General features: G+C 44.1%; 1 protein-coding gene across 4 annotated transcripts; it reads left to right on the top strand.

Moving 5' to 3' along the window:
• The first annotated feature begins 450 nt into the window (after nucleotides 1–450).
• On the top strand, nucleotides 451–24,826 carry SFTPD (surfactant protein D). Of its 4 annotated transcripts, none has more exons than XM_037059434.1 (8): nucleotides 451–584; nucleotides 2,649–2,850; nucleotides 20,093–20,209; nucleotides 20,482–20,607; nucleotides 20,924–21,040; nucleotides 21,398–21,514; nucleotides 22,135–22,215; nucleotides 24,446–24,826. In XM_037059434.1, the coding sequence occupies exons 1-8, from the start codon at nucleotides 582–584 to the stop codon at nucleotides 24,820–24,822; spliced, it is 1,140 nt and encodes a 379-aa protein (XP_036915329.1). In that variant the 5' UTR covers nucleotides 451–581; the 3' UTR covers nucleotides 24,823–24,826. The 4 variants fall into 4 exon arrangements, with proteins under 4 accessions (XP_036915329.1, XP_036915328.1, XP_036915331.1 ...); XM_037059433.1 differs by having other exon boundaries at nucleotides 453–584; nucleotides 20,473–20,607; XM_037059436.1 differs by lacking the exon at nucleotides 20,093–20,209 and having other exon boundaries at nucleotides 453–584.
• The last annotated feature ends 6 nt before the right edge of the window (nucleotides 24,827–24,832 follow it).

Below are 24,832 nucleotides of genomic sequence, written 5' to 3'. Positions count from 1 at the left end.
AAGCAAAAGAGTGACCCCTGACAGGCGGCAGCTTTCCCAGCCTCACAGACTGCAGCTGCCTCTACAACCCCTTATGTGCCCCACCCCTGGCCCAGATATGCCAAGAGCTCCTAGCTCTTTCCCATTACCTGAATGGTATGTTGAAGTGAAGGATGAAGACAAGTTGGCACAGCAGGTCCTGGCTCTATATCTGCAGATGCAGGATGCTTTTGCAATAGTTGTGATTCATTGCACAACTCACTGGTCTTCTCTGGACCTCGTATCCCTGGATATTTGTAAAATCCAGACACTGAGGATGTGATTTAACTCACAGAACTGCATTGTGGTGCAGGTGAGATTGTGGACTGAGCTTGCTTTGCACACCCTAAGGTGATGTGTGTAGTGTGAGAAAAATCAGTGGCAGGTTTCCAGAACCCAGGTGGGGACTGAGTGAGTGAGTCAGCAAGGAAGAAAACCGCCACTTCTTAAAGAGTTCTTAAAGAGTAGGGCTGGGCAGCTGGGGTTTCAGGGCAGCATAAACAGTCAGTGCCTGCCAAGGAAAGGCTAGTTTGCTTGGAGATCCTGGAATCCCAGAGGAAGCAATGGTGAGTGTCTCTGCCCTTGCCTCTCATGTTGTTCTTCCTGTGCTGAGTGAATATCCCTGGGCCCATCAGGGGTGGTCTGTTTTACTGGTGCTGAGGAAGGCAGTAGCTATTCTGGTCTAGGAGGTGTGGGTGTGGCTGTGAGACAGGGACAGAGTCGGGGAACAAAGAACACTCTTCTGCCCCTCACTTTGCTTCCTTTGCTCAGTGAGAAATTTGCTTTCCGACTGGGGTAAGGTGGGTGAGTGGGATGTGACACCCACACAGACCCCAGATGCCATTGTCTGGAAGCCTCGGTTGGAAACACAGCTCCACCTTCTGTCCTCTCCATCCCTGATTTCTTCATCAGAGAAGGGGTGTGAAGGAGAAGCTGTCCAGGAATTCATGGTCCCGGGTTCTAAGCCTATCAACGCACCAGCAGCCTGTGGGACATGGATAAAGATGTTTCTCTCTTAGCCTCAAATCTTTACTTAACACATATACTGATTGGACAAGGTCATTGATTTCCAACCAATTTTTAGAGGAGTCATTTATTTAAATAAAATTTTAGTCTGAAATCTTGCTGTAAACTGAACACTAGGTGGGAAAGGGCTGTGTCTCTGTCCACTCCCTCTATAGGCCCAGCTAAAAGGCCTCATCTAAATCCAAGGTCTAAAAACCTCCACCAAGGCAGCTTTCTGCTGCAATGGATGGTGGTGCCTTTTGTGCTATTGTGAGCTGTTGGGCAGAACTCCTACTCCTTTTCATTCTTCCCCAGACTTGAAAGCGGAGCCCCAGAATTTAGGCAGCTGCAGACCAGGCGATAGTACCCTTGCTCTGACCTTGGTCCTCTGGTGCTCACGGCTGAGCCTCTGCCACAGCAAATGCGGTAAGTCAGCTGCTGTTGGCCTTTGAGCTTGACTAGGTGTTTGTAGAGACTCCCCAGATGCCTGAGGAAGTGGTGAATTCAAAATGAAAAGGCCTCGTGCGAACTACGGTCCTTCACAGCCGAGAATCACCAGCAACTAGAGAAGAAAGCACTTCTGTGGCCAGGAAGCCCCTTTCCTGCCACCACCTCCAGTTGTCTGGTGACCCCCTTCACCTTTGCACAGGTCCCTCAGGCCTCTGCCACTCCCGTGAGCTCTTTCTACAATTTCTCTCAGGGATGAAAGAAGCTGAACATTGGGAGTGAGCAGGTCTTGCACCCACACTGATCTCACTTAGCCCCCAAGTTGTTCTCACATGGTTAACAGGATGTCCTACTGGACATCGTTCTTTCCTGCCCTAAAACTACTCTGTTCCTAAATGATCACATCTCATATGCCCCTTGTCCCTGAGGCCCCTCTTCCAAGTTATTTCAGGTAGACTGAGCAGGACTCCAGGTGTCCCAGGATCTCTCTAGCTGATAATATAGTATCTCTGAGAACTTTTCTTTGGGTGCACCTGGAACTTTATTCATAGAGACATGGTCTAGTCCAGAAATGCCCCAATCACTTGGTGAACATGCAGCCATATTGTGCTCAGGACAAGCGTCATTAAATATTCTGGCTAAATGGTTGAGGACTTTAGCTTCTTTTCAGACCCACATTGCAGACTGTCAGTGCTAGTCCATCCAAGGCCACAAGTGACAAGAAACAGATTTGCCTTTTTGGAGCCAAGCCAACCACCTTAGTGATACAGACAGGGAGAAGGAGGTTCAAGGAGGGGAAAGGTACTGCCCAAAGGCACTTGATAAATCCTTCCTGATGGGACAGATGGCCTTAGTGAGGAGTTCTCTATCCTAGCCACTGTCACTGTTGATGGCAATGATCAAGGGAAGTCACTAGAAGGGACAAAACGGGACATCTGAGAAGAGATAGATGCTGCCATGAACCCATGTCTGAGTTTCAGCTAGGTAACCATGCCCTCTCAGACCAGGCTGTGTGCCCACTTGTCCTAAACTGCTTTGGGAATCCTGCTGCCCCTGATCCCACAGAAGGGAAGAGGAGGTAGGAGATGTGCCTCCCCTGACCTCTAGGAGCTGTGCTAAGCATTCACCCATGTTCCAGAACTGAGAATGTGTCCTTTTTCTTCATGTCCATCACCTAGGCCATGTCTCTTCTCCTCTTCTCCATGCTGATCCTCCTCACTCAGCCTCTGGGGTCACTGGAAACAGAAATGAAGACCTATTCCCAGAAAACAGTGCCCAGTGCCTGCACCCTGGTCATATGTGGCCCTGTGGAGAATGGCCTGCCTGGTCGTGATGGACGAGATGGGAGAGATGGCCCCCGGGGCGAAAAGGGGGACCCAGGTAGAACTGGGACTGTGGGTTTGTCCTAGGGGGAAGGGGTGGGCTTTGGAATCATAACCAACTCAGCAACCCTGGACATTGTGCTGTGGGAGCCTTGGAAATGGACACCCATCTCCTTGGGAAGGAGAAGTCCCCTAGACACTCAGTCCATCTAAAACAGCACTTTACCAGCTGCCAAATGACTGGCTGTCCCGAGGTTCCATGTGCCTCCCTGCATCACCCAGCTGTCCTGATTTCTCCCGTGGGATCTTCTGATTCCTCTCACCTCCCAAATGAGCAAATAGTGGGTAAATTACTGGTATTTGGGTCACTCTAGAACCATGCTCTGGCACCAAGCAATTGTTCAGTGTTAAATAGGGACTGTGCATGGTGTTAAATATCTAATGAACCTCTACTGCATGAGGGTGGGAAAAGATGAGGCTCAGTTGCCCATACTCACACCCGATCAAAAAGATTTGTTCTAAATATTCTACAGAGAACAGAAAAGCGAGCTCACATTTCTTTGATGAGCCCTATGCTCTGCCATTTCCTTCTATATTCATTTAATCCTAATTGTACAGGACATATTAGCCTCATTTGACAGGAAATAAAGTTGTGACTCAGGGAGGCTAAACCATGGAAGGTGATAAAGTCCTGGGCATCTGTGTAAGACAGACGTGTGTTTGATTGACAGCTCTGTCTCCACAGCTCCCATGACAGGCCACTCAATGTCCCTGAGTCTCAGTTTGCTCATTCTGTAAGTGGAAGAATATCCACCACAAAATGATAAACAGTTGAGCCAAAGCTTTTTTTTAAAAGTGTTTAGGATAAAGTTGCATCTTCCAACTGTACCAATAGGTAAATTCTCCTGAGCTTTGCAAAAGTATTATTTACTATTAAGGGTATTATCAAAGAAATACTTCCCCATTGGGGATAGTCTGGGTGTGACTGGCAAAAAGAGAGAATTCAAGAACCAGCAATGAGTATGAAGGGACCATTGTGGCACTCGGCTTGGGCTATAGATGCATCAACTGTGTGTTTATCTTTGCAGAGCTTGCATTTTGGTTGAAAGAGGAAGAAGATATTTAAGCTGGAAAGAGTAGATAACATTGCCAGGCTTTGCAGGGTGAGGAACAAGCAAGTATCCATCTGTCCTTTAGAGAGAGAAGGTGGCTCCCAGTGGGAATGGGCTGGGTCTTGAGAAGGCTGCCTGGAAGTGTTCTCAGAAGAAGGGTGGTTTTTAAGGTGCGGGCTCTCCCTTGGAGAACCCCAGCTCTCTCTAGCACCCAGAGGGACCCTGAATTGCTTCCTGGGGAGGGCACTCTTTCCTAGGTGGTTGTCTAACTTGCGGCATGGAGTCTGGCTGAGGCCTCCCTTTCTTATGAACGTGCCTCGTGCACATCCCAAGCCTGGGGTTGGTGCTTGGAGAGAGAATGGTGCACAGTAGGCCTGGGGCCCAGGCTCCACACTGGCTCCTTCATTCCAGGCACATTAGTCACTTAACCCTAATGGGTCTGAGAATTTATTAGAGCACTGTAGTAGCCTCAGAACCCTCACCAAACAGCTCTGGGTGCAACTTGTGACACCTGCCCTGCAGATTCTGATGCATGTGGTCCCAGGAAGCTGCTGTAAAGAACAAGATGGGCCTGAGATGAGAGACCCTTGAGCAGAGGTGGAATGTGGAGCCCATGTTGCTGTGGTGATGCCCTGACTACCATGGAGGGCCAGTGAGACCTGGACCCTGCTTTGGAAGCTGTATTTACAGAGACAATTCCCTTAGTTCTCAGCATCTAGATTGTTGCCCAGAGGATTCAGCAGAGTGCCCCCAGGGGCATGCACCTCCCTTGGAGAAGACCACACACTTCACAGCAGCCAATGAGGCCCCTCTCTACCCCTGCTTACTTGTCTGATCTCGTTGCCTTCTCTTCCCCACACAGTCACTGGGCTCCCACTACACTGGCCCCTCACTGATCTGTCAGCACACTCAGGGCCTTGTCAAAGCTCTTCCCAGAGGTACACTCCTCACCACCTTCCCAGCCTCACTCACAGACCACTAGCTCAGACAGCCCTTCTCTGACACCCACTTAGAAGATGCACCCTGACAACACTCTCTATGCTTAATATCTGTTTCTGTGCAGTTGACTTTAAGCTCCATGAGGAAGAGATCTGAGTTGTTGTCTTTCTCTTTCTCTACTATTGCCCTGCATTTAGGACAGTATGTTGTAGAAGCCCTGAGAACACCTGTGGAATGAATGAATGTGAGATGCAAGGAGAAGAGGAGTTTTAGTAGAGTTAAGAGTGGCCACACTTCTGGTCCATGGAGCTTCACTTCAGGTGGCATTAGGGTACAGGGATACATACATCTCTTGGGGAGACTAGGATGCAAAATTAGTGCTTCAGGAGGCATGAGTGCTTGCTGATGAGGGCGTCTCTTCTGCATCTCAGTGCTCTCCTGGCATCCATGCTTGTGTGCCAAGGACGGGCCACCTTGAACGTTCCCTTCTATGGGTTATTTTCTTCTCTTGGCCCATATACCTGTTGCCATGTTGGCCAGGATGAAACCAAAGGGAGACTCAGCCCAGGGTCAGAGCATCTCTGCCCCTGAACAGTGTGCTGTTGACTATGAAATATGGGGCTCATCCTGGAGCCCACTATGTTCCATTTCACTCCAAGTGAGGCCTGTAACTGAAAGCAGGACACCATGCCAAGTACATGGCCTTTTAAAGGCGCCAGTCCCCCACCACCAGCACATTCTTGTCTCAGGCAGGTCTGACCCATCCTGCCCTGAGAGCAGGGTTTCCAAGTCTGAAATGTCACCTCTCCTCCACAGATCTCTCTGGACCTCCTCACCCTTTATGTCCTACTTTATCCTTCAGTAAAAGAGCCCTGAGACTATGTGTGTGTGTGCTGGAGTAGGGGTGCTATGATGAGGTGGGGGGCATCTCACATGTTGTCTTCCACACTCATTTCCCGTGCCTCCCAGTTTCACATTCTGCTACCAATCCCTTGCAGAACTGGACCTGGTGGTAATATTTGCGTCTCACCCACTGTTAGTTGTAAAATTATGTTCCATAGATGGTTTCTTAATGAGCCAATAAATGGAACAATGAGCAAGTGGACAAATATGTGAATGAACATGTTGGCCCAACCTGTCAGTATTTCTTGAAAAAATTTTTTTATTCTGTGTTATATCATCAGTCTTTCTAATTTTTTAAGTTGAATTAATTGGGCTAACATTTGTTAATAATATATAGATTTCAAGTGTGCAATTTCATTATACATCATCTTCTATATTGTATTGTGTGCTAACAACTCCAAGTCAACTCTTTTTCTACCACCATTTACCCCTCTTGCACCCTGTTTAACCTTCTCCACATCACTCCTGGTATCTTGTTTTTTTACACATGAGTGTTTATAGCAGCTTAATTCACAACAACCAACAGATGGAAGCAAACCAATGGCCATCCACTTAAGAGTGGATAAACAAAATGTGTTCTATGCATACAAAGGTATATTTTTGAGACATAGAAAGGAATGGAGTATTGAGACATGCTACAAAATGGACAAACCTCAGGAAGTCATCCCCAGTTAATAAAGTCAGGCACAAAAGGTCATATATTGGATATTTCCATTGATGTGAAATATCCAGAATAGGTAATAGAGACAGGAAGCAGACTAGTGATTAGTGATACCCAGGGGTTCTAATAGGGGCAGGGGATAATGAGTGGCTGTGTAATGGCTATGAGGTTTTCTTCTGGGGTGATTAAATGTTTTAGAAGTAAACAGAAGTAGTAGTTGTACAACATTGTGAGGGTGCTAAATGCCACCGAACTGTATGTGCTATTATTATTTTTTATTCTTTCATTTTTATCTTTTTATCTTTATTGTATTTTTTTACGTTACCTTTTTTATCCTTTGATACTTCTCTCCCACCAACCACTGAACTGTGTCCTTTGAGAGGGTTATTTTACATTAGATAAATTTCACCTCAATTAAAAAGAACCACCAAAGTCATAGAAGTGAGTATAAAATTATTTTTTTTGTTTTTTATTTTATTTTTTATATTATTTATCTTTAGAGGGGAAGGGAAGGAGAAAGGGAGAGAAATATCAATGTATGGTTGCCTCTTATGAGTCTCCTGCTGGGAACTGGCCTGCAACCCAGGCATGTGCCCTGACAGGGAATCGAACCGCGATCCTCTGGTTTGCAGGCCTGAGCACATTCCACTGAGTTCTGCCAGCCAGGACATTTTTTGTTTTTTAAATATATTTTATTGATTATGCTATTACAATTTCCCCCTTTCTGCCCTTTTTAATTCCCTTTCACCCTGTACCTTCTCCCACCTGCATTCCACTTCCCCCTTACTTCATGTCCATGGGTTGTACATATAAGTTCTTTGGCTTCTACTTTTCTTATACTATTCTTAACATCCCCCTGTATATTTTATACTTACCATTTATGCTTCTTATTCCCTGTACAATTTCCCCTCTACTCCTTCCCCTCCCCTTCCTTGCTCATAACCTCCATGTGATCTCCATTTCTTTTATTCTGTTTCTGTTTTAGTTGTTTGCTTAGTTTGTTTTTGTTTTTATTTTTTTAGGTTTGGTTGTTGATAGTCGTGAGTTTGCTGTCATTTTACTGTTCATTGTTTTGATCTTCTTTTTCTTCTTAATAAGTCCCTTTAACATTCCATATAATGAAGGCTTGGTGATGATGAACTCCTTTAACTTGACCTTATTTGGGAAGCACTTTATCTGCCCTTCCGTTCTAAGTGAAAGCTTTGCTATATAGAGTAATCTTGGATGTAGGTCTTTGGCTTTCATGACTTCAAATACTTTTTTAGCAGTCCCTTCTTGACTGTAAGATTTCTTTTGAGAAATCAGCTGATAGTCTTATAAAAAACTCTTTGTAGGTAACTGTGTCCTTTCCTCTTGCTGCTTTTAAGATTTTCTCTTTATCTTTAATCTTAGGTAATATAATTATGATGTACCTTGGTGTGTGCTTCCTTGGGTCCCACTTACTTAGGACTCTCTGAGATCCTGGACTTCCTGGAGGTCTATTTCTTTTATCGGATTGGGGAAGTTCTCCCTCATTATTTTATCAAATAAGTTTTCAATGCCTTGCTCTTTCTTTTCTCTTTCTGGTACCCCAATGATTTGGATGTTGTAATGTTTAAAGTTGTCCTGGAAGTTCCTAATTCTCTCCTCATTTTTTTTGAATTCTTATTTCTTCATTCTGTTCTGGTTGAATATTTATTTTTCTCTCCTGCTTCAAACTTTTTTTAAAATCACTAATTTATATCAATCAGTGCTTTGTTTTTTTAAATATATTTCATTGATTATACCATTACAGTTGTTCTATTCCCCTCTTCATTCCCCTCCACCCACACACTCCCTCCCCCACCCTTCTTCCTCTCTTAGTTTATAACCACGTGTCTCAACTTCTTTAGATTCTATGTTTCCCCCACTATTCTCGCCCTCCCCCCTATCTATTTTCTACCTACCATCTATGCTATTTTCTGTGCCTTCTCCCCCCTTCTCCTCCTCCCACACCCCTGTTTCGAACCCTCCATGTGTTCTTCATTTCTATGGTTCCACTCCTGATCTAGCTGTCCTCTTGGTTTGCTTTTGTTTTAGGTGTGGTTGTTAATACCTGTGTGTTTGCTGTCCTTTCACTGTTAATATTATTCATCATCTTTTTCTTATATAAGTCCCTTTAGCATTTCATATAATAAGGGCTTGTTGATGATGAACTCCTTGAACTTGACCTTATCTGAGAAGCACTTTATCTGTCCTTCCATTCTAAATGAAAGTTTTGCTGGATAAAGCAATCTTGGCTGTAGGTCTTTGGATTTCATGACTTGGAATACTTCTTTCCAGCCCCTTCTTGCCTGTAAGGTCTCTTTTGAGAAATCCGCTGACAGTCTGATGGGTACTCCTTTGTAGGTGACTGTCCCCTTATCCCTTGCTGCTTCTAGGATTCTCTCCTTCATTTTAGTCTTGGCTAATGTAATTATGATGTGCCTTGGTGTGTTCCTTCTTGGGTCCAACTTCTTTGGCACTCTCTGAGCTTCCTGGATTTCCTGGAAGTCTATTTCCTTTGCCAGACTGGGGAAGTTCTCCTTTATTATTTGTTCAAATAAATTTTCCAGTTGCTGCTCTTTCTCTTCCCCTTCTGGTACCCCTATAATTCGGATGTTGGAACATTTAAAGATGTCCTCAAGGTTCCTAAGCCTCTCCTCCTTTTCTTGAACTCTTATTTCTTTATTTTTTTTCTGTTTGGTTGTGGTTGTTTCATTTTTCTTACTGGTCCACTCCATTGATTTGAGTCCCAGTTTTCTTTCCATCACTATTGGTTCCCTGTGCATTGTGCTTCATTTCACTTAGCGTAGCCTTCATTTTTTCATCTAGTTTGTGACTAAAATCAACCAGTTCTCTGAGCATCCTGAGTATGCCCAGTATGCTCTCTCACCAGTATTTTGAACTGTGCATCTGATAGGTTGCCTATGTCTTTGTTGCTTAGAAGTATTGGCTCTGGGGCTTTGAGCTGTTCTTCTGCTTGAGCCATAATGTTTTGTTTTCTTTTGCACCTGTTACATATGAGGGGTGAAAGCTTAGGTGTTCACCGGGGTAGGTCAACCCAGTTGTTGGGTTGTGACTGGGGGCGGGGTCAGAGAGGGAACAATGGTGCTTGCTCTGCTGTATCTCGGATTTGAGTCCCCTCTACCGTTTCCACAAGCAAACTGGGTCCTTCTGGTGCTGGTTCCCAGGTGGGTGGGCTTGTGTACATCATAGGACCCTGTGGGTCTCTCCAGCCAACTCTCCTGTGAGGCTGGGAGCCTCTCCCAGCAACTCAACCCCTGAAAGTTTTTCCATTGGTGCTTTTAGGCTTTAATTTCTATAGCTGGGGCCCTGGGTTGCACAGTTTGTCTCATTGTTGGTTTGTTTTTTTTCCTGGTTCATCTGTGCATGAATATGTGACCACAGTTAGCTAGCTGCCTTTTGCCCTTACTGGGTCTGCTTGTTGCCGACCCACGCCCGGTGTCTGCCAACTGCTGCCTGCACACCTGGGTCATCTGGCAGCCACCGCTTTTTCCTGCTTCGACCCCTCTCCACAGGCACCGACTGCACCCCTCTTACCAGTCTGGATGAATGGTTCATTGTTGTCGGACTTTGGTACAGTTCAATTTTTTGCCTGTTATGTTTTTGTTTCTAAATGTTTGTTTTCCTTAAATTTGGTTGTGCGGGGAGGTACATTATTTCCACCTATGTATCCTTCTTGGCCGGAAGTCCTATACCATCATTTTTTGATCCACTCATTTGCTGATGGACACTTAGTTTGCCTCCAGCACTTGGCTATTGTAAATTGTGCTGCCATGAACATTAGTGTGCATAAGTTCTTTTGGATTGGTGTTTCAGGATTCTTAGGGCATAATCACAGCAATGGAATTTCTGGTTCAAAAGGCAGTTCCATTTTTACTTTTCTGAGGAAATTTCATACTGTTTTCCAAAGTGGCTGTACCAGTCTGCATTCTCCACTCCAACAGTGCACTAGAGTTCCCTTTTCTCCACATCCTCTCCAACACTTGTTCGTTGATTTGGTTATGATGGCCACATGACTGGTGTGAAGTGGTGTCTCATTGTGGTTTTAATTTGCATCTCTCTGATGGCTAGTGATGCTCAGCATCTTTTCACATGTTTCTGGGCCCTCTCTATGTCCTCTATGAAGAAGTATCTGTTCAAGTCTTTTGTCCATTTTTTAATTGTTTTTTTTTTTTTTGTCTCCCTGCAGTGGAGTTGTGTGAGTTATTGATATATTTTGGAGATCAAACCCTTGTCCGAGGTATCATTGGCAAACACATTTTCCAAATANTGGTGTCTCATTGTGGTTTTAATTTGCATCTCTCTGATGGCTAGTGATGCTCAGCATCTTTTCACATGTCTCTGGGCCCTCTCTATGTCCTCTATGAAGAAGTGTCTGTTCAAGTCTTTTGTCCATTTTTTAATTGTTTTTTTTTTTTTGTCTCCCTGCAGTGGAGTTGTGTGAGTTATTGATATATTTTGGAGATCAAACCCTTGTCCGAGGTATCATTGGCAAACACATTTTCCAAATAGTTGGTTCTCTTTTTATTATAATGCTGTCTTCTTTAGCCATGCAGAAACTTTTTAATTTGATGAGGTACTATTTGTTTATTTTTTTCTTTATATCCCTTGCTTTAGAGGACATATCTGTGAAGATGTTGCTGCATGGAATGTCAGAGATTTTCCTGCCAGTGTTTTCCTCTAGGACTTTTATGGTGTTATGACTTATATTTAAGTGTTTTATCCACCTTGAATTTATTTTTGTGTATGGTGTAAGTTGGTGATGGAGCTTCATTTTTTTGTATCTGTCCAGATCTCCCAATACCATTTGTTGAAGAGGCTGTTTTTTACTCCTTTTACGCTTCTTCTGCCTTTGTTAAATATTTATTGCCTGTAGAGACTTGGGTTTATTCCTGGGCTCTCTGTTCTGTTTCATTGGTCTATGTGCCTGTTTTTATGCCAGTACCAGGCTGTTTTGATTACAGTGGCCTTGTAATACAGTTTGATATCAGGTACTGTGATCCCTCCTGCTTTGTTCTTCTTCGCCAAGATTGCTGCCACTAGTCGGGGTCGTCTATGGTTCTATATAAATTTCTAAAATGTTTTTTCTATATCTGTGAAATATGTCATGAATACTTTAATAGGGATTGCATTGAATCTATAAATTCAATGGGTAGTATGGCCACTTTGATGACGTTAATGGTTCCCATTCATGAACATGGTACATCCTTCCATTTGTTTATGTCTTCCTTAATTTCTTTCTTCAGTGTTGTGTAGTTTTCTGAATACAGGTCTTTTACCTCCTTGGTTAGGTTTATTCCTGGGTACTTTATTTTTCTTGTTGCTATATCAACAAGAAAGTGAAATTTTTTCCTGATTTCTCTTTCTGATGTTTCACTGATTGTGCACAAAACTGCCTTTGATTTCTGAGTGTTGACTTTGAAGCTGGCTGTTTTGCAAAATTCATTTATTAGGTCAAGTAGGTTTTTGATGGAGTCTATAGAACTTTTGTGGACACTATCATGTCATCTGCACACAATGACAGTTTTGTTTCCTCCTCTCCAATTTGGAGGACTTTTATTTCCTTTTCTTGTCTGAATGCTGTGGCTAGGACTTCCAATATTATGTTGAATAGGAGTGTGAAAGTGGGCATCCTTATCTTGTACCTGATCTTAGTATTGAAAAGCTCTAAGTTTTTGCCCATTGAATATGATGTTGGCTGTAGGTCTCTCATGTATGGCCTTGATTATGTTGAGGAATACTCCCTCTATTCCCACTTTGCTGAGTGTTTTTGTCATAAATGGGTGCTGTACCTTATCAAATGCTTTCTCTGCATCCGTTGATATGATCATGTGATTTTTGTCTTTTGTTTTATGTGGTGTATAATGTTTATTGATTTGAGAATATTGTACCATCCTTGCATCCCTGGGATGAATCTCACTTGGTCATGGTGTATGATCTTTTTAATGTATTGTTGGATGAGGTTTGCCAATATTTTGTTGAGGATTTTAGTGTTTATGTTCATCAGCGATATTGGCCTGAAGTTTTCTCTCTTTGTTGTGTCTTTATCTGATTTGGGGGCTAGGATGATGCTGGCTTCATAAAAAGAGTTTGGGAGTCTTCCATCCTCTTGAGTTTTTTGAAACAGTCTGTGGGGGATAATGGTTAACTCTTCCTTAAATGCTTTGTAAAATTCTCCTGTGAAACTGTCTGGTCCAGGGCTTTTGTGTGTCAGAAGCTTTTTGATTAGTGTTTCAATTGCTTCTGCTGTTATTGGTCTCTTCAGGCTTTCTGCTTCTTCTTTATTCAGCTTTGAAAGATTATATTTTTCTAGAAGTTTGTGCATTTCACCTAGGTTTTCAAATTTTTTGGCACACATTTCTTCATAGTAACTTCTTAAAATCCTTTGTATTTCTGTGGTATCAGTTGTAATCTCTCCTCTCTCATTTCTGATTGTGTTTATTTGGGTCCTCTGTCTTTTTTTTTTCTTGATGAGCCTGCTTAAAGGCTTGTCAATTTTGTTTATCTTTTCAAAGAACCAGCTTCAGGATTCATTGATCCTTAGAATTGTGCTTTCCATCTGTATGTCATTTAATTCTGCTCTGATCTTGGTTATTTCCTTCCTTCTACTTGCTCTGGGCTGTTTTGTAGCTGTTCCCTGAGTTCTTGTAGGCGTAGGGTTAGGTTGTTTGTTTGAAACGTTTCTATCTTTTTAAGGTAGGCGTGTATCACTATGAACTTCCTTCTCAGGACTGCCTTCACTGTGTCTCATAAGTTTTGGGTTTTTATGAGTTCATTTTCATTTGTTTCCAGAAACTTTTTGATTTCTTCCCTAATTTCATTCTTGACCCATTCATTGTTTAATAGCATGATATTCAATCTCCATGATTTTGAGTGTTTGGGGTTTTTTCCTTGAGGTTGGTTTCCAGTTTCAGTCCCTTGTGGTTGGAGAAAATGCTTGATATGATTTCAAAAATGTCAACATTTTCTTGAAATTGTTGAGGCTTGTTTTGTGTCCTATCATGTAATCTATCTTTGAAAATTTTCCATGTGCATTTGAAAAGAGTGTGCTTTTGGCTTCTTTGGAATGAAAGGCTCTCTATATATATCGGTTAAGTCCATTTCATTTAGGGCATTGTTCAATATTGCAATATCTTTGTTGATATTTTGTTTGGAAGATCTGTCCATTTTTGACACTGGGGTGTTAAAATCTCCTACTATAATTGTGTTGCTGTCAATATCTTTCTTGAAGTCCTCCAAGATTTTCTTTATGTGTTTGGGTGGTCATCTGTTGGGTTCATATATGTTTACAGTGTTTATGTCTTTTTGGTGGATTCTTCCCTTGAGTATTATGAAATGACCTTCTGGGTCTCTTTTTAGGGCTCTTTTTTAAAAAGTCTATTTTGTCTGATAGTATTGCTATCCTGGCTCTTTTTTCCTGTTCATTTGCTTGAAATATTTTTTTTCAGCTCTTCACTTTCTGTCTATGTAGGTCTTCTGTTCTGAGATGGGTCTCTCATAGGCAGCATACGTGTGGGTCATGTTTTCTTATCCAACTCCCTATTTTGTGTCTTTTGATTGGGGCATTTAATCCATTTGTGTTTAAGGTTATTTTGATAGGTACTTATTGATTGCCATTTTATCATACCTGTGTTCCTCTCTCTCTCACTGTTTTTCTTCATGTTCTTAAAGCTGGTTCGGAGGAGGCATAATCTTTGAGGCTTTTTTTTGTCCAGAAATCTCTTTATTTGGCCTTCAATTTTAATTGAGAAACTTGCTAGATAAAAGTAGTCTTGGTTGCAGGCCTCTAGTTGCAGTAGTCCAACTTGGTTGCAGTCTTCATTACTTGGGATATTTCTTGCTGTTCTCTTCTGGGGCATTTCCATTGAGAAGTCAGCTGCTAGTCTTATTGGGGCTCCTTGTATGTTACTTCCTGTTTCTCCCTTGCTCCTTTTAAGATTCTCTTTTTATCTTGGGATTTTGCCATTTTAATCATGATGTGTCTTGAAGTGGGCCTCTTTGGATTCCTCTTGATTGGAACTTTCTGTGTTTCCTGGATTTGTGTGACTTTTTCTGTCATCAAATTAGGGAAGTTTTCCATCATTACTTTTTCAAACAGTTTTTCTATCCCTTGCTTCTCTTCTTCTCCTATCCCTATTATATGGATATTATTACATTTTTTGTTGTCCTGCATTTCCCTTAACCCCTCCTCATTCTTTCTTTGCCTCTTTTCTTTTTCTTGCTCTTTCTGGGTGTTTTTTTCTACCTTGTCCTTCAGCTCATTGATCCGATCCTCTCCTTCATCTAGACTGCTTTTCATTCCTTCTACTGTGTTCTTCAGTTCAGTAATTGTATTCTTCATTTCCTCTTGGCCCTTGTTGATAGTTTCTATTTTCTTTTTCATGTCGATATAGTTTTCAGTGAGTTCATTGTAGTTTCCCTGTAGTTTTTGGTAATTCTCTGTGAGCTCATGGAGCTTCCTGATAACTATTGCTTTGAACTCAATATCTGATAGTTCACTTGACTCTATTTCACCTAACATTCTTTCTGAGACTTTCTCCTTTCCTTTCATTTGGTGATTGTTCTTTGTCTTCCCATTGTTTGTGAGACTCCTCTTGTTAGCCTCTGCTTCTTAAATTGATGTGTTCTGACTCTCTGGGTTTATGGTGTGAACTTCTGTGGTAGAATACCTGTGAGGTTCAGTGGTGCAGACTCCTTGATCTCCTGAGCTCACTGGTCTTGGGCTGTTGTTTATGTTGGCTCTCTGTATGTATTTGGATTTGGATTGTTGTTGGGACCTTCTGTGGTAGGTCCTTCCCTCCAGCTCATTAACTCAGGGTCACTGTGTGCACAACATCTTATATTCTGTTGTGCAGGTGTGGGTAGGTTGTTGAAGCTGGTTCTTGTATTTGTACAAGGTTTTGAGGCTTCTCTCTTCTTCTTGTTCAGTTGTTTGTTCTTTGTGATTTCTCCACTATTTAATTGTATTTTCAGATCAGTGCTGGGTTGAGTTAGTGTGGTTTCCACTCCCTCCTTTACCTTCCTTTGTTGTTATCTGCTGGTGGTTCCTTTGTTGATTGGTTTCCTCTTCTAGCAGGTATCTTGGTGTTCACAGCCTCCACCTACTTTTGCAAGTTCTCTGGAGCAGCAAAGTGAAATTTGTCTCACTCTCTCAGCTGTTGGGGTGCCCCCTCTTTGGGTCCAACTCTGGTCTTTTCACAGCTCCAGGTTTTATTGTCTCATGTCTGATTTTTCAATGTCCTCTACCATTTTTGGCCTCCAATCTTCATATATGCTGAGGTAATGTTGGCTATTTGCTCTGTTCCTCAGTAGATTGGCTAGGTGTTTCACCCATGTGCAGGGGAAAGTGGACTCTGCTTCCACCTATCTTGCCACCATTTTGAGTTCTCCTATTTTTAAAATTGATTTGTAAGAGTTCTGGCCAAGATGGAGGCATAGGTAGAAATCCTTTGCTTCCTTGCACAACCAAAAGGAGGATAACAGCCAATCTAAAGTCAATGAATACCCAGAAGTGCCAGAAAATAAAACTGCATGGAATTCTGACAACCAAGGAATTAAACAGTCAACCAGAACAACCAGACTGGTAAGAATCTGTGGCAAGGCAGTGGATCATGTGTGTAGCGCTGGCTGAAGAGGAAACTGAGACTCAGCTGACTCTGGACTATGGTGGTTGCTGCCTTGGGAGAAACTCCCAGTCTCATATGACTTTGTTGGAAAGTGGGTGAGAGCTGAGCAGGTGAGCTTCATTTTCCCTCTCTGGTCCCTCCCCTGCAGGCAGCACTGCAGTGCAGCAAGGAGGGTTGCAACTGCCTAAGTGAATACCTAAGGCCTCACCCCCTTACAACTTAACAGGTGCACCAAGACAAAGAATATGGCCAAATGAAAAACAAAGCAAAACTTCAGAAAGAGAGCTAAGTAATGAGGAGATAACCAACCTGTCTAATGGAGAATTTAAAGCCCTGGTAATCAAAATGCTCACAGAACTGACGGAGCTTGGTTGAAAAATGAAAAAACACATGAAAGATACCCAAAATGAAATGAAGCAAAATATTCAGGGAACCAACATTTTGTTCCTTCCAGGAAGGAATCGGGACTCAAAGCAAAGATTTGGAACAAAAAGAAGAAATAAACATCCAACTGGAACAGAATGAACAAACAAGAATTCAAAAAAGTGAAGAGAAACTTAGGAACCTCTGAGACTACCTGAAACATTCAATATCTGAATTATAGGGGTGCCAGAAGGAGAAGAACAAGAGCAAGAAATTAAAAACTTATTCAAAGAAATAATGAAGGAAAACTTCCCCAATCTGGCAAAGGAAATAGGCTTCCAGAAAGCCCAAAGAGTCCCAAAGAAGTTGGACCCAAAGAGGAACACACCAAGGCACACCATCATTAAGTTACCCACTATTAAAGATAAAGAGAAAATCTGAAAAGCAGCAAGAGGAAAGGACATAGTTACCCACAAAGGAGTTCCCAGAGACTATCAGCTGATTTCTCAAAACAAACCTTGTAGGCAAGAAGGGACTGGAAAAAGTATTCATAGTCATGATAGGCATGAACCTATATCCAAGACTGCTCTATCCAGTAAAGCTTTCATTTAGAATGGAAGGGCAGATAAAGTGCTTCCCAGATAAGGTCAAGTTAAAGGAGTTCATCAACACAAAGCCCTTATTATATGAAATGTTAAAGGGACTTATCTAAGAAAAAGAAGATCAAAACTATGAAGGGAAAAGCAAGGAGTCTATGATCAAAGATAGATGCTGACAGATTACCTGCTGTAAATACTGCAGCCTTGGGGCAGGAGAAGGCGCACTGCACGGACAGCAAACTCACAACTATCAGCAAATGAACCTAAAAGAAAAGACAAACAATGAAAACAAAAACTAAACAACTAGAACAGAAACAGAATCAGAGAAATGGACATCATATGGAAGGATTTCATTGGGGAGGGGGAAAGGAGGAATGGGCAGGGGAAGTACAGGGAAGAAGAGGCATAAGTGGTAGGCATAAAATAGACAGAGAGAGATCAATAATGATATAGGAAAGAGAGAACTCAAAGAACTTATATGTACAACCCATGGACATGAACTAAGGGTTGGGCAATGCTGGAGGGTTGGGGGTGCAGGGCAGAGGGAGAACAAATGGGGAAAAGTTAGGAAAAGTGTAATAGCATCATCAATCAAATATACTTAAAAATAAAGTACAGCATAGGAAATACAGTCAATAATATTGTAATAACTCTGTGTGGTGTCAGGTGTGTACTAAAAATATCTGGGGGACTACCTTGCAAAGCACAGGTAGCAAACACAAGGCATGTGGGCCAAATCTTGCCCTCCACCTTTTTTCACTTGGTCTGGCACCTTATTTCTACCTGATAGTGGCACTTCATTCCTTGCTCTTAGTTGAGGAGTAGTTACATTTATACAGTCCTAAAATTACATTTGGCCCTTTGAAGGCAACCACGAGGCTGATGTGGCCCCTGGTGAAAATGAGTTTGACACCCCTGTTGTAAAGTATATTATTGATATTATTGTCTAACCACTAGGCTGTACACCTGGAACTAATACAAAATAATATTGAAGATCAACTGTAATAGAAAAAGTACAGTTTAAAATATGGTACAAAAAATAAAAATGTATCATAAAATAAATAAATTGATATGTAATTGACATATTACATGGTATTAGTTGGGGTATACAACATAATGACTCAATATTTGTAAATATATATTGTGAAGTGATCATCCATTACCACACACATTTTTTCTTGTGATGAGAGCTTTTAAGATGTATTCCCTTGGCAACTTTTTGGTCTACAATACAGTATGATTAAGTATAGTCACCATTCCGTAAATTACCTCTCTAAGGATTAGTTTCTTTTAAAACTGGATGTTTGTACCTTTTCATTACTTTCACCTGTTTTGCCTGCCAACTATCTCCTGCCTCTTGCAACAACCAGTAATCTTATCTTTGTATTTATGTGTTCAGGTTTTGTTGTTTTGACTTTTATGAGCCACATATAAGCGAGATCATACTGTATTTGTCTTCCTTGCTTGACTTATGCCAGTTGCCATAATCCCTCAAGGCCCATTCATGTTGTTACAATTGGCAGGATTTTTTCTTCTTATGGCTGAATAATATTCCATTGTGTATGTGTGTGTGTATCACATCGTCTTTATCTATTTACCCATTGTGGGCACCTAGCCTGTTTCCATTACTTGGCTACCATAAATAATGCTTCAATGAATGTGAAGGTATGGATATTTTTTCATATGAGGATTTAATTTCTTTTGGATAAGTTCCAAAGTTTCTATCTTTAATATTTTGAGGAAACTGCATACTGGACTTCATAGAGTCTGTAGTATTTTACAATTTCACCTACAGTGTGTACATGTTCCTATTTCTCCATGTGCTCACCAACACTTGTTATCATTTGTCTATTTTATCTTATTTATATTTTGGAAGGAGGTTATGATTTTATTTAATTTAAAATTTAAATTTAACTATAATTGTCAAATAAAATTGTGAAAAATTCTAAGTGTACAATTTGATGATTTTACATATGAATACATTATGAAAGGATTCTCACTATTGAGTTAATTAATGCATCCATCGCTTCACATATTAACTCTCCCTATTTTTGGTGGAAACATTTTCAAAAAAATTTTTTTGCTATTATATTATAGTTGTCCCAATTTTCCCCCTTTGTCCTCCTCTGTTCAGTTCACCCCTTGCTCCCACAGTCAATCCCCGCATGTTGTCCATGTCCATAGGTCACTCCTACATGTTCTTTGACTAGTCCATTCCCTTTCTTTTCACCGATATCCCCCAGCCATTGTCAGTCTGTTCTATGTTTCTGTGTCTCTGGCTCTATTTTGCTTGTTAGTTTATTTTGTTCATTAGATTCCTCTTATAGGTGAGATCATATGGTATTGTCTTCCACTGACTAGCTATCACAGAGATGCAAGTTAAAATCACAATGAGATGTCACCTCATACCTGTCAGAATGGCCATCATTAATAAAGCAACAAACAACACGTTCTGGTGAGGATGTGGAGGAAAGGGAACCCTAGTGCACTGTTGGTGGGAATGCAGACTGGTGCAGCTACGGTGGAAAACAGTATAGAATTTCCTCAAAAAACTAAAAATGGAACTGCCTTTTGACCCAGCAATTCCACTGCTGGGACTATATCCTCAGAATTCTGAATCACCAATTTGAAAGAACTTAAGCACTTCTATGTTCATAGCAGTGCTATCAATAAATGAATGGATTTGCATTTCCATGATGACTAGTATCAGGTGTCAGTTCTGATATAAAGTTTGGTTCTAGGAAGGGGAAAGCAAGGAGTCTATGATCAAAGATAGATGCTGACAGATGACCTGCTGTAAATACTGCAGCCTTGGGGCAGGAGAAGGCGCACTGCATGGAAAGGCAGACAGGCCTTGGCTGGAATCCACCTCCAAGTCTGGCAAGCCAGTTTCCTCACCTGAAAATGGGGATGTGGACACCCACGTCCTGGATCACCACTGGACCAAAGAGTGCGGAGGTGGAATGTCTGCACCCTATAGGACCCTGAAGGAATGCCAGGGGACTGACCCTGCAGGTATTGGCTCCTCCTAGGCCTAGGGTCTGGTGTATGCCCATTTGTTCTGTTGCTACAGGTTTACCTGGAGCTGTAGGACGAACGGGGATGCCTGGACCAGTTGGCGCAGTTGGGCCCAAAGGGGACAATGGCTCTGCTGGAGAACCTGGACCAAAAGGAGACTCTGGGCCACCTGGTGAGCTGCTGGGTATGGAAGGCAATGTCTGCAAGTGGTGGTGCTGCAACAAGGTTATGTCAGTAGGCATGCACATATCCGATTCCAAGAAGAGGGTTGTTCTGAAGGTGGCCCTGGGCTGTTACAGGAAAGGCTGCAACTACTATTGGACTTCATCTGTAAGATGGTGCTGCTTCTCTGCCTTCATTATTGCTCTTATCTTTTCATGCGCTCCCCCTTCTAAGAAGGATTAGTGCACTGACTGAGCTGGTCCTTTTCCCCAGGACCTCCAGGACCTCCAGGACCTCCAGGACCTCCAGGTATGCTTGGCTCACCTGGAAGAGAGGGTCCCTCAGGAATGCAGGGGAACATAGGACCTCAAGGCAAACCAGGCCCCAAAGGAGAGTCTGGGTCCAAAGGTAAGTGATTAGTGTGTGGCCAGTCTGGAAAAAAGAAGGGGGGAATGTCAATGGCAGACCATGATGTGACTGAGGCATTCTCAGAATGCCAGGAAAAGCCCAGACCATCAGTACTGGGTCAGCCTTACTGTGGCCCCTTCCCCCACATTGACAATACTTTCCTGTTAGCTTTTACAGAGGAGCCCAGGCAATAAGGAGCACAGTCTCCCCAGTTCTCTCTCACCACAAAGCCCTGGGTGAGATCTTCACAACTGAGGCAATAATGCACGCTGCATACACTCTCAGCAGAATTTGTCCATATTTGTTTCTTCCTTAGGAGAAGTGGGTGCCCCAGGCATGCAGGGTTCTGTGGGCACAAGAGGTCCCCCAGGTCTTAAAGGAGAGAAAGGTGCCCTTGGTGAGCGTGGAGCCCCTGGAAATGCTGGGGAAGCAGGTGAGTGATGAAAGAAGCTTGGTCAGGCTTTCAGTCTCCCCTGCCCACCAGAAGCTGCCAATGCTCATCCCTTCGCCATCACCCTCGAGCAGCAGGTCAGTGCTGGCATTACTGGGCAATGGGGAGAGTCTAGTAGGCTTGCCAGGAGGGTCCATCACTGGCCATGAGGAACTCTCTGTACATGGGGGGACTGCGGTGTGAACCACAGGGATAGTCTGTATACAGGGAAGGTTGGTGGCTGGGTGATGGAGATGGTCCATATACAGACAGGGGTGTGACTGTGTTTGGAACAGACTGTGTGAGGGTGAAAATCTGGGGGATGTGTGCAGAGCTCACACAACTCTTCTCTGATCTCAGGCCCTGCAGGAGCCATAGGCCCACAGGGACCTCCAGGTGCCAGGGGTCCCCAAGGACTGAAGGGGGACAGAGGTGCTCCTGGAGACAGAGGAGCAAAAGGAGAGAGTGGGCTTCCAGGTAAGGTAGCCTCCCCCAGCTCTGGGAACCCCACTAGTGGGGGACGGAGGAGGGGTCTCTTCAGCTCAGGGCAGCCCCTCCACTCAGTGGTCAACCCGTTTCAGGCGTGCGTGAAAAGCAGACAAGGCTGACAGGCTAGAAGGCAGGAAGATTGGGCTCTGGTTTTAGACTCTGTTACTTGGTGCAGGGCAGGCCTGAGCAGTTTCTCCATCTGGTCATTGGGACAAGCACAGCTCCCACTCCCTTCACTGGATAGCTCTGAGCATCAAATAATCCAGGGGATGGGAAATACTTGAGGAGTGTGCAATCCTGTCCCCCACCCCACCTCCTGTAGGAAGTGCTGTCAAATTCTCAGAATGTGGAGTGACTGTGTCACCTGGATCAGTGTCAGTGGGGTGCAAGGACCTGCTCAGGGGACAGTTTGTTCACAACAGTAGCACAGGAAATGTGGGCAGCAGGGCCTGTTGTGTCAGCAGATGTGGGCTTTGTGGGGGCCAGTCCCAGCTCCTTACCCCACCCCCAACAATGCCAGCAACTGGGCACCCTTCCCTTGAGGCCCAGACTCTGAGCCAATCCCTGGCTGTGCTGGGCTAGTCTTCAGTCTACCTCTCTCTCTGCAGACACTGCTCTGAGGCGGCAGGTGGAGGCCCTACAGGGACAGGTACAGCGTCTTCAGGGTGCCTTCTCTCTGTACAGGAAAGGTGAGTTCCTGGGCCTGGACCTGAGCCTGAGGCAGACACTGGGGACAGGCCTCAGACTGGGTCTGTGTTTTGGTTTGGAGTTGGCTGGGTCTGAGGCAGGTGTGGGTCTGGGACTGTAGGGGGGAGGGGGTGACTGGCTGGACCTGGGATGGGGCAGGGAGTGGGGCTAGGGCTAAGGGTGGAACAGAGCAGGGCAGCCACATGTTCTTGGAATTGGAAGTAGATGCAAGGGATAAGTGGCAGGATGTGTCCCTTATCATGAGTTCAGTGGGTTGCTAGAAGCATGGCCAAGGCCATGTGGCTCCAGAATGCCCCCAACATTACAGCCAACTGTGACCCAAGCCACATCAATGCCCTGAGTCCAGGGCAGTCCAACAGACCTTCACTCTTGCTGACCCTGTGTTGGTCCCTGTCATATATGGAGAGACCCAACCACCCAGGATGCATTTCTTAGCTCTGTGGGGCTGGGTGTGGGAACACCCCAAGATGTACCTGCCCAGCCCACAGCAGCAGAGAGTGCAGACTCTGCTCTGAGATTTGGGGTTGGCATGCTGTCCTTGGGTCAAGGCTGGTGAGAGCCAGACGTTCACATGTGGCCACTGAGAATCTCACCTGAGGCATGCCCTAAGTCTGGCACGGGGCTGGTGGTCTCTGGGCTCTGGGTGTTCAAAGCAGATGTTCCTCCCAGAGCCTGCAATGCTGAGGAGTGTGAGGCCTCCAGGCGCACACAGCTGAGTGCCCTGTGCCTGTGGGAATCTCCTCCTCTCTCCCTATTTTGCTCCCCTGGACCCCTCCTCTCCCTGATGTCAGCTTTGAATTCAAATCATTCACCACATCTCACTGATCCAAAAAAGGAAGAGTTCCTGAAGGAGGGAAGCATAAAGGGTGAGGCATAGGCTTGGCTCCAGAGCACCAAAGCCCACTAAGTACCTATGTATCAAGGATTTGTGCATGTACTCACTCACTCTGCATACATGAGCACACATGCTTATGCAGGCACACACAAATAGTCACACACATCCAGATGGACCTTTGGGTTCCCATTACCTTGTGATGGAGCTTGGCTATATTTGTATATGCACGTGTGTATATACCCGAGTATGTGCATGTGATGGCATGTGACCTCTTGTGCTGACCTTGTGCAAGGCTACTCTGGGTGCCATCTTGAACTTGTGGATAATGTGCACTCTGAGCCCTTGTGGAAGGTACTCACAGGTCAAGGGCAAGTAGGTTGGGGTGCAGCCTGGGCTCCTGACCAGCCCTGTGAGTTTGGGGAATGGCCCTCTCAGGAGCCCTGAAGATTTTTGTGCATGAACCCAGAAGCCAAAAGGATGGAAAATGAGGCAGAATAAAAACAGATAGTTAAGTGTGACACAAGTGATAGTTTTATAAAATATATTTTCACTTTAAAGATGAGAAATGGGAAACTCTAAGAAACATGGATTCTCCCTTGCCCACCTGGACAGTCATTGCCAAGGTGGGGTGAAACAACCTGGCCTTCTGATTCCTAGACAGGGCTCTGCAGCACTGATTCTCTCTCCGTCCCCCACTCCCACATACACAGATCAGATCCCTTCAACACCTCACCCAGCACTCTGGCCTCACCCACATGCACTCCACGAGGCCAGCATTGGGCTACACACAGTGCAGAGATTAGCACATCACTGCTCTGAGAAGGCCCACCCATTCTTCTCCTTTCCCACACCCCACACACAGAGCACAGACCCTCTGACAATGGCACATGCCCTGCTGTTACGTGGGTTCCAAGTGAGATCAGAGTGAGCACCTGCATTGCTATCCATGGTCTCATAGACTGGCCCAGGCTGCATGGTGCCATTTCAATGGCCAGAATCGGTCCAGTTCTGTCCAGTAATTGGTAAACGGATTCTGGTATGCCATGTGGGGAGGAATGGAAAGAGCATGTGTAGGCTTTACTGTCAGCTCAAATAAGATTTAATTCCTAACTCTACATTTGATGGTTATGTGACAAGGAGCCTCTTAATCTCTCAGAGCCCAGGGTTCTCACCTATAACTAGAGACCCCAGAGTCACCTTATAGAGAGCATTGTAATTTGGGGTTACTCTGGTACCAAGTGTCTCACTTTTGTCCTATCTGGTACCCTGATGCCCTGTATGGGATGCCTGGGCCTCTGGTTGGAACACAAGGGTCCCCCGAGCTTTGGCTGGGTGCTGTCAGAACCCAAAACTGACTGTCCTCTTCCTTCTGTTAGTGGATCTTTTTCCTGATGGCCGAGTTGTTGGAGAGAAGATCTTCAAGACAGGAGGCTTTGAAAAATCTTTTCAGGATGCACAGCAAGTATGCAGACAGGCTGGGGGGCAGTTGCCCTCCCCACGCTCTGCAGCTGAGAATGAGGCCTTGCAACAGCTGGTCGCAGCTCAGAACAAGGCTGCATTCCTGAGCATGACTGACTCTCAGACAGAGGGCAAGTTCACCTACCCCACAGGGGAGTCCCTGGTGTATTCCAACTGGGCCCCAGGGGAGCCCAACAACAGTGGTGGGGAAGAGGACTGTGTGGAAATCTTTGACAATGGAAAATGGAATGATAAATCCTGTGGAGAGAGGCGCCTTGTGATCTGTGAGTTCTGAGCCACCCAGG

Source organism: Sturnira hondurensis, unplaced genomic scaffold (genome assembly GCF_014824575.4).
Source record: "Sturnira hondurensis isolate 20B ecotype Veracruz unplaced genomic scaffold, ASM1482457v3 Scaffold0010874, whole genome shotgun sequence".
NCBI classification, from domain to species: Eukaryota; Metazoa; Chordata; class Mammalia; order Chiroptera; family Phyllostomidae; genus Sturnira; species Sturnira hondurensis.
This window is presented reverse-complemented; position numbering and strand designations above follow the sequence as displayed.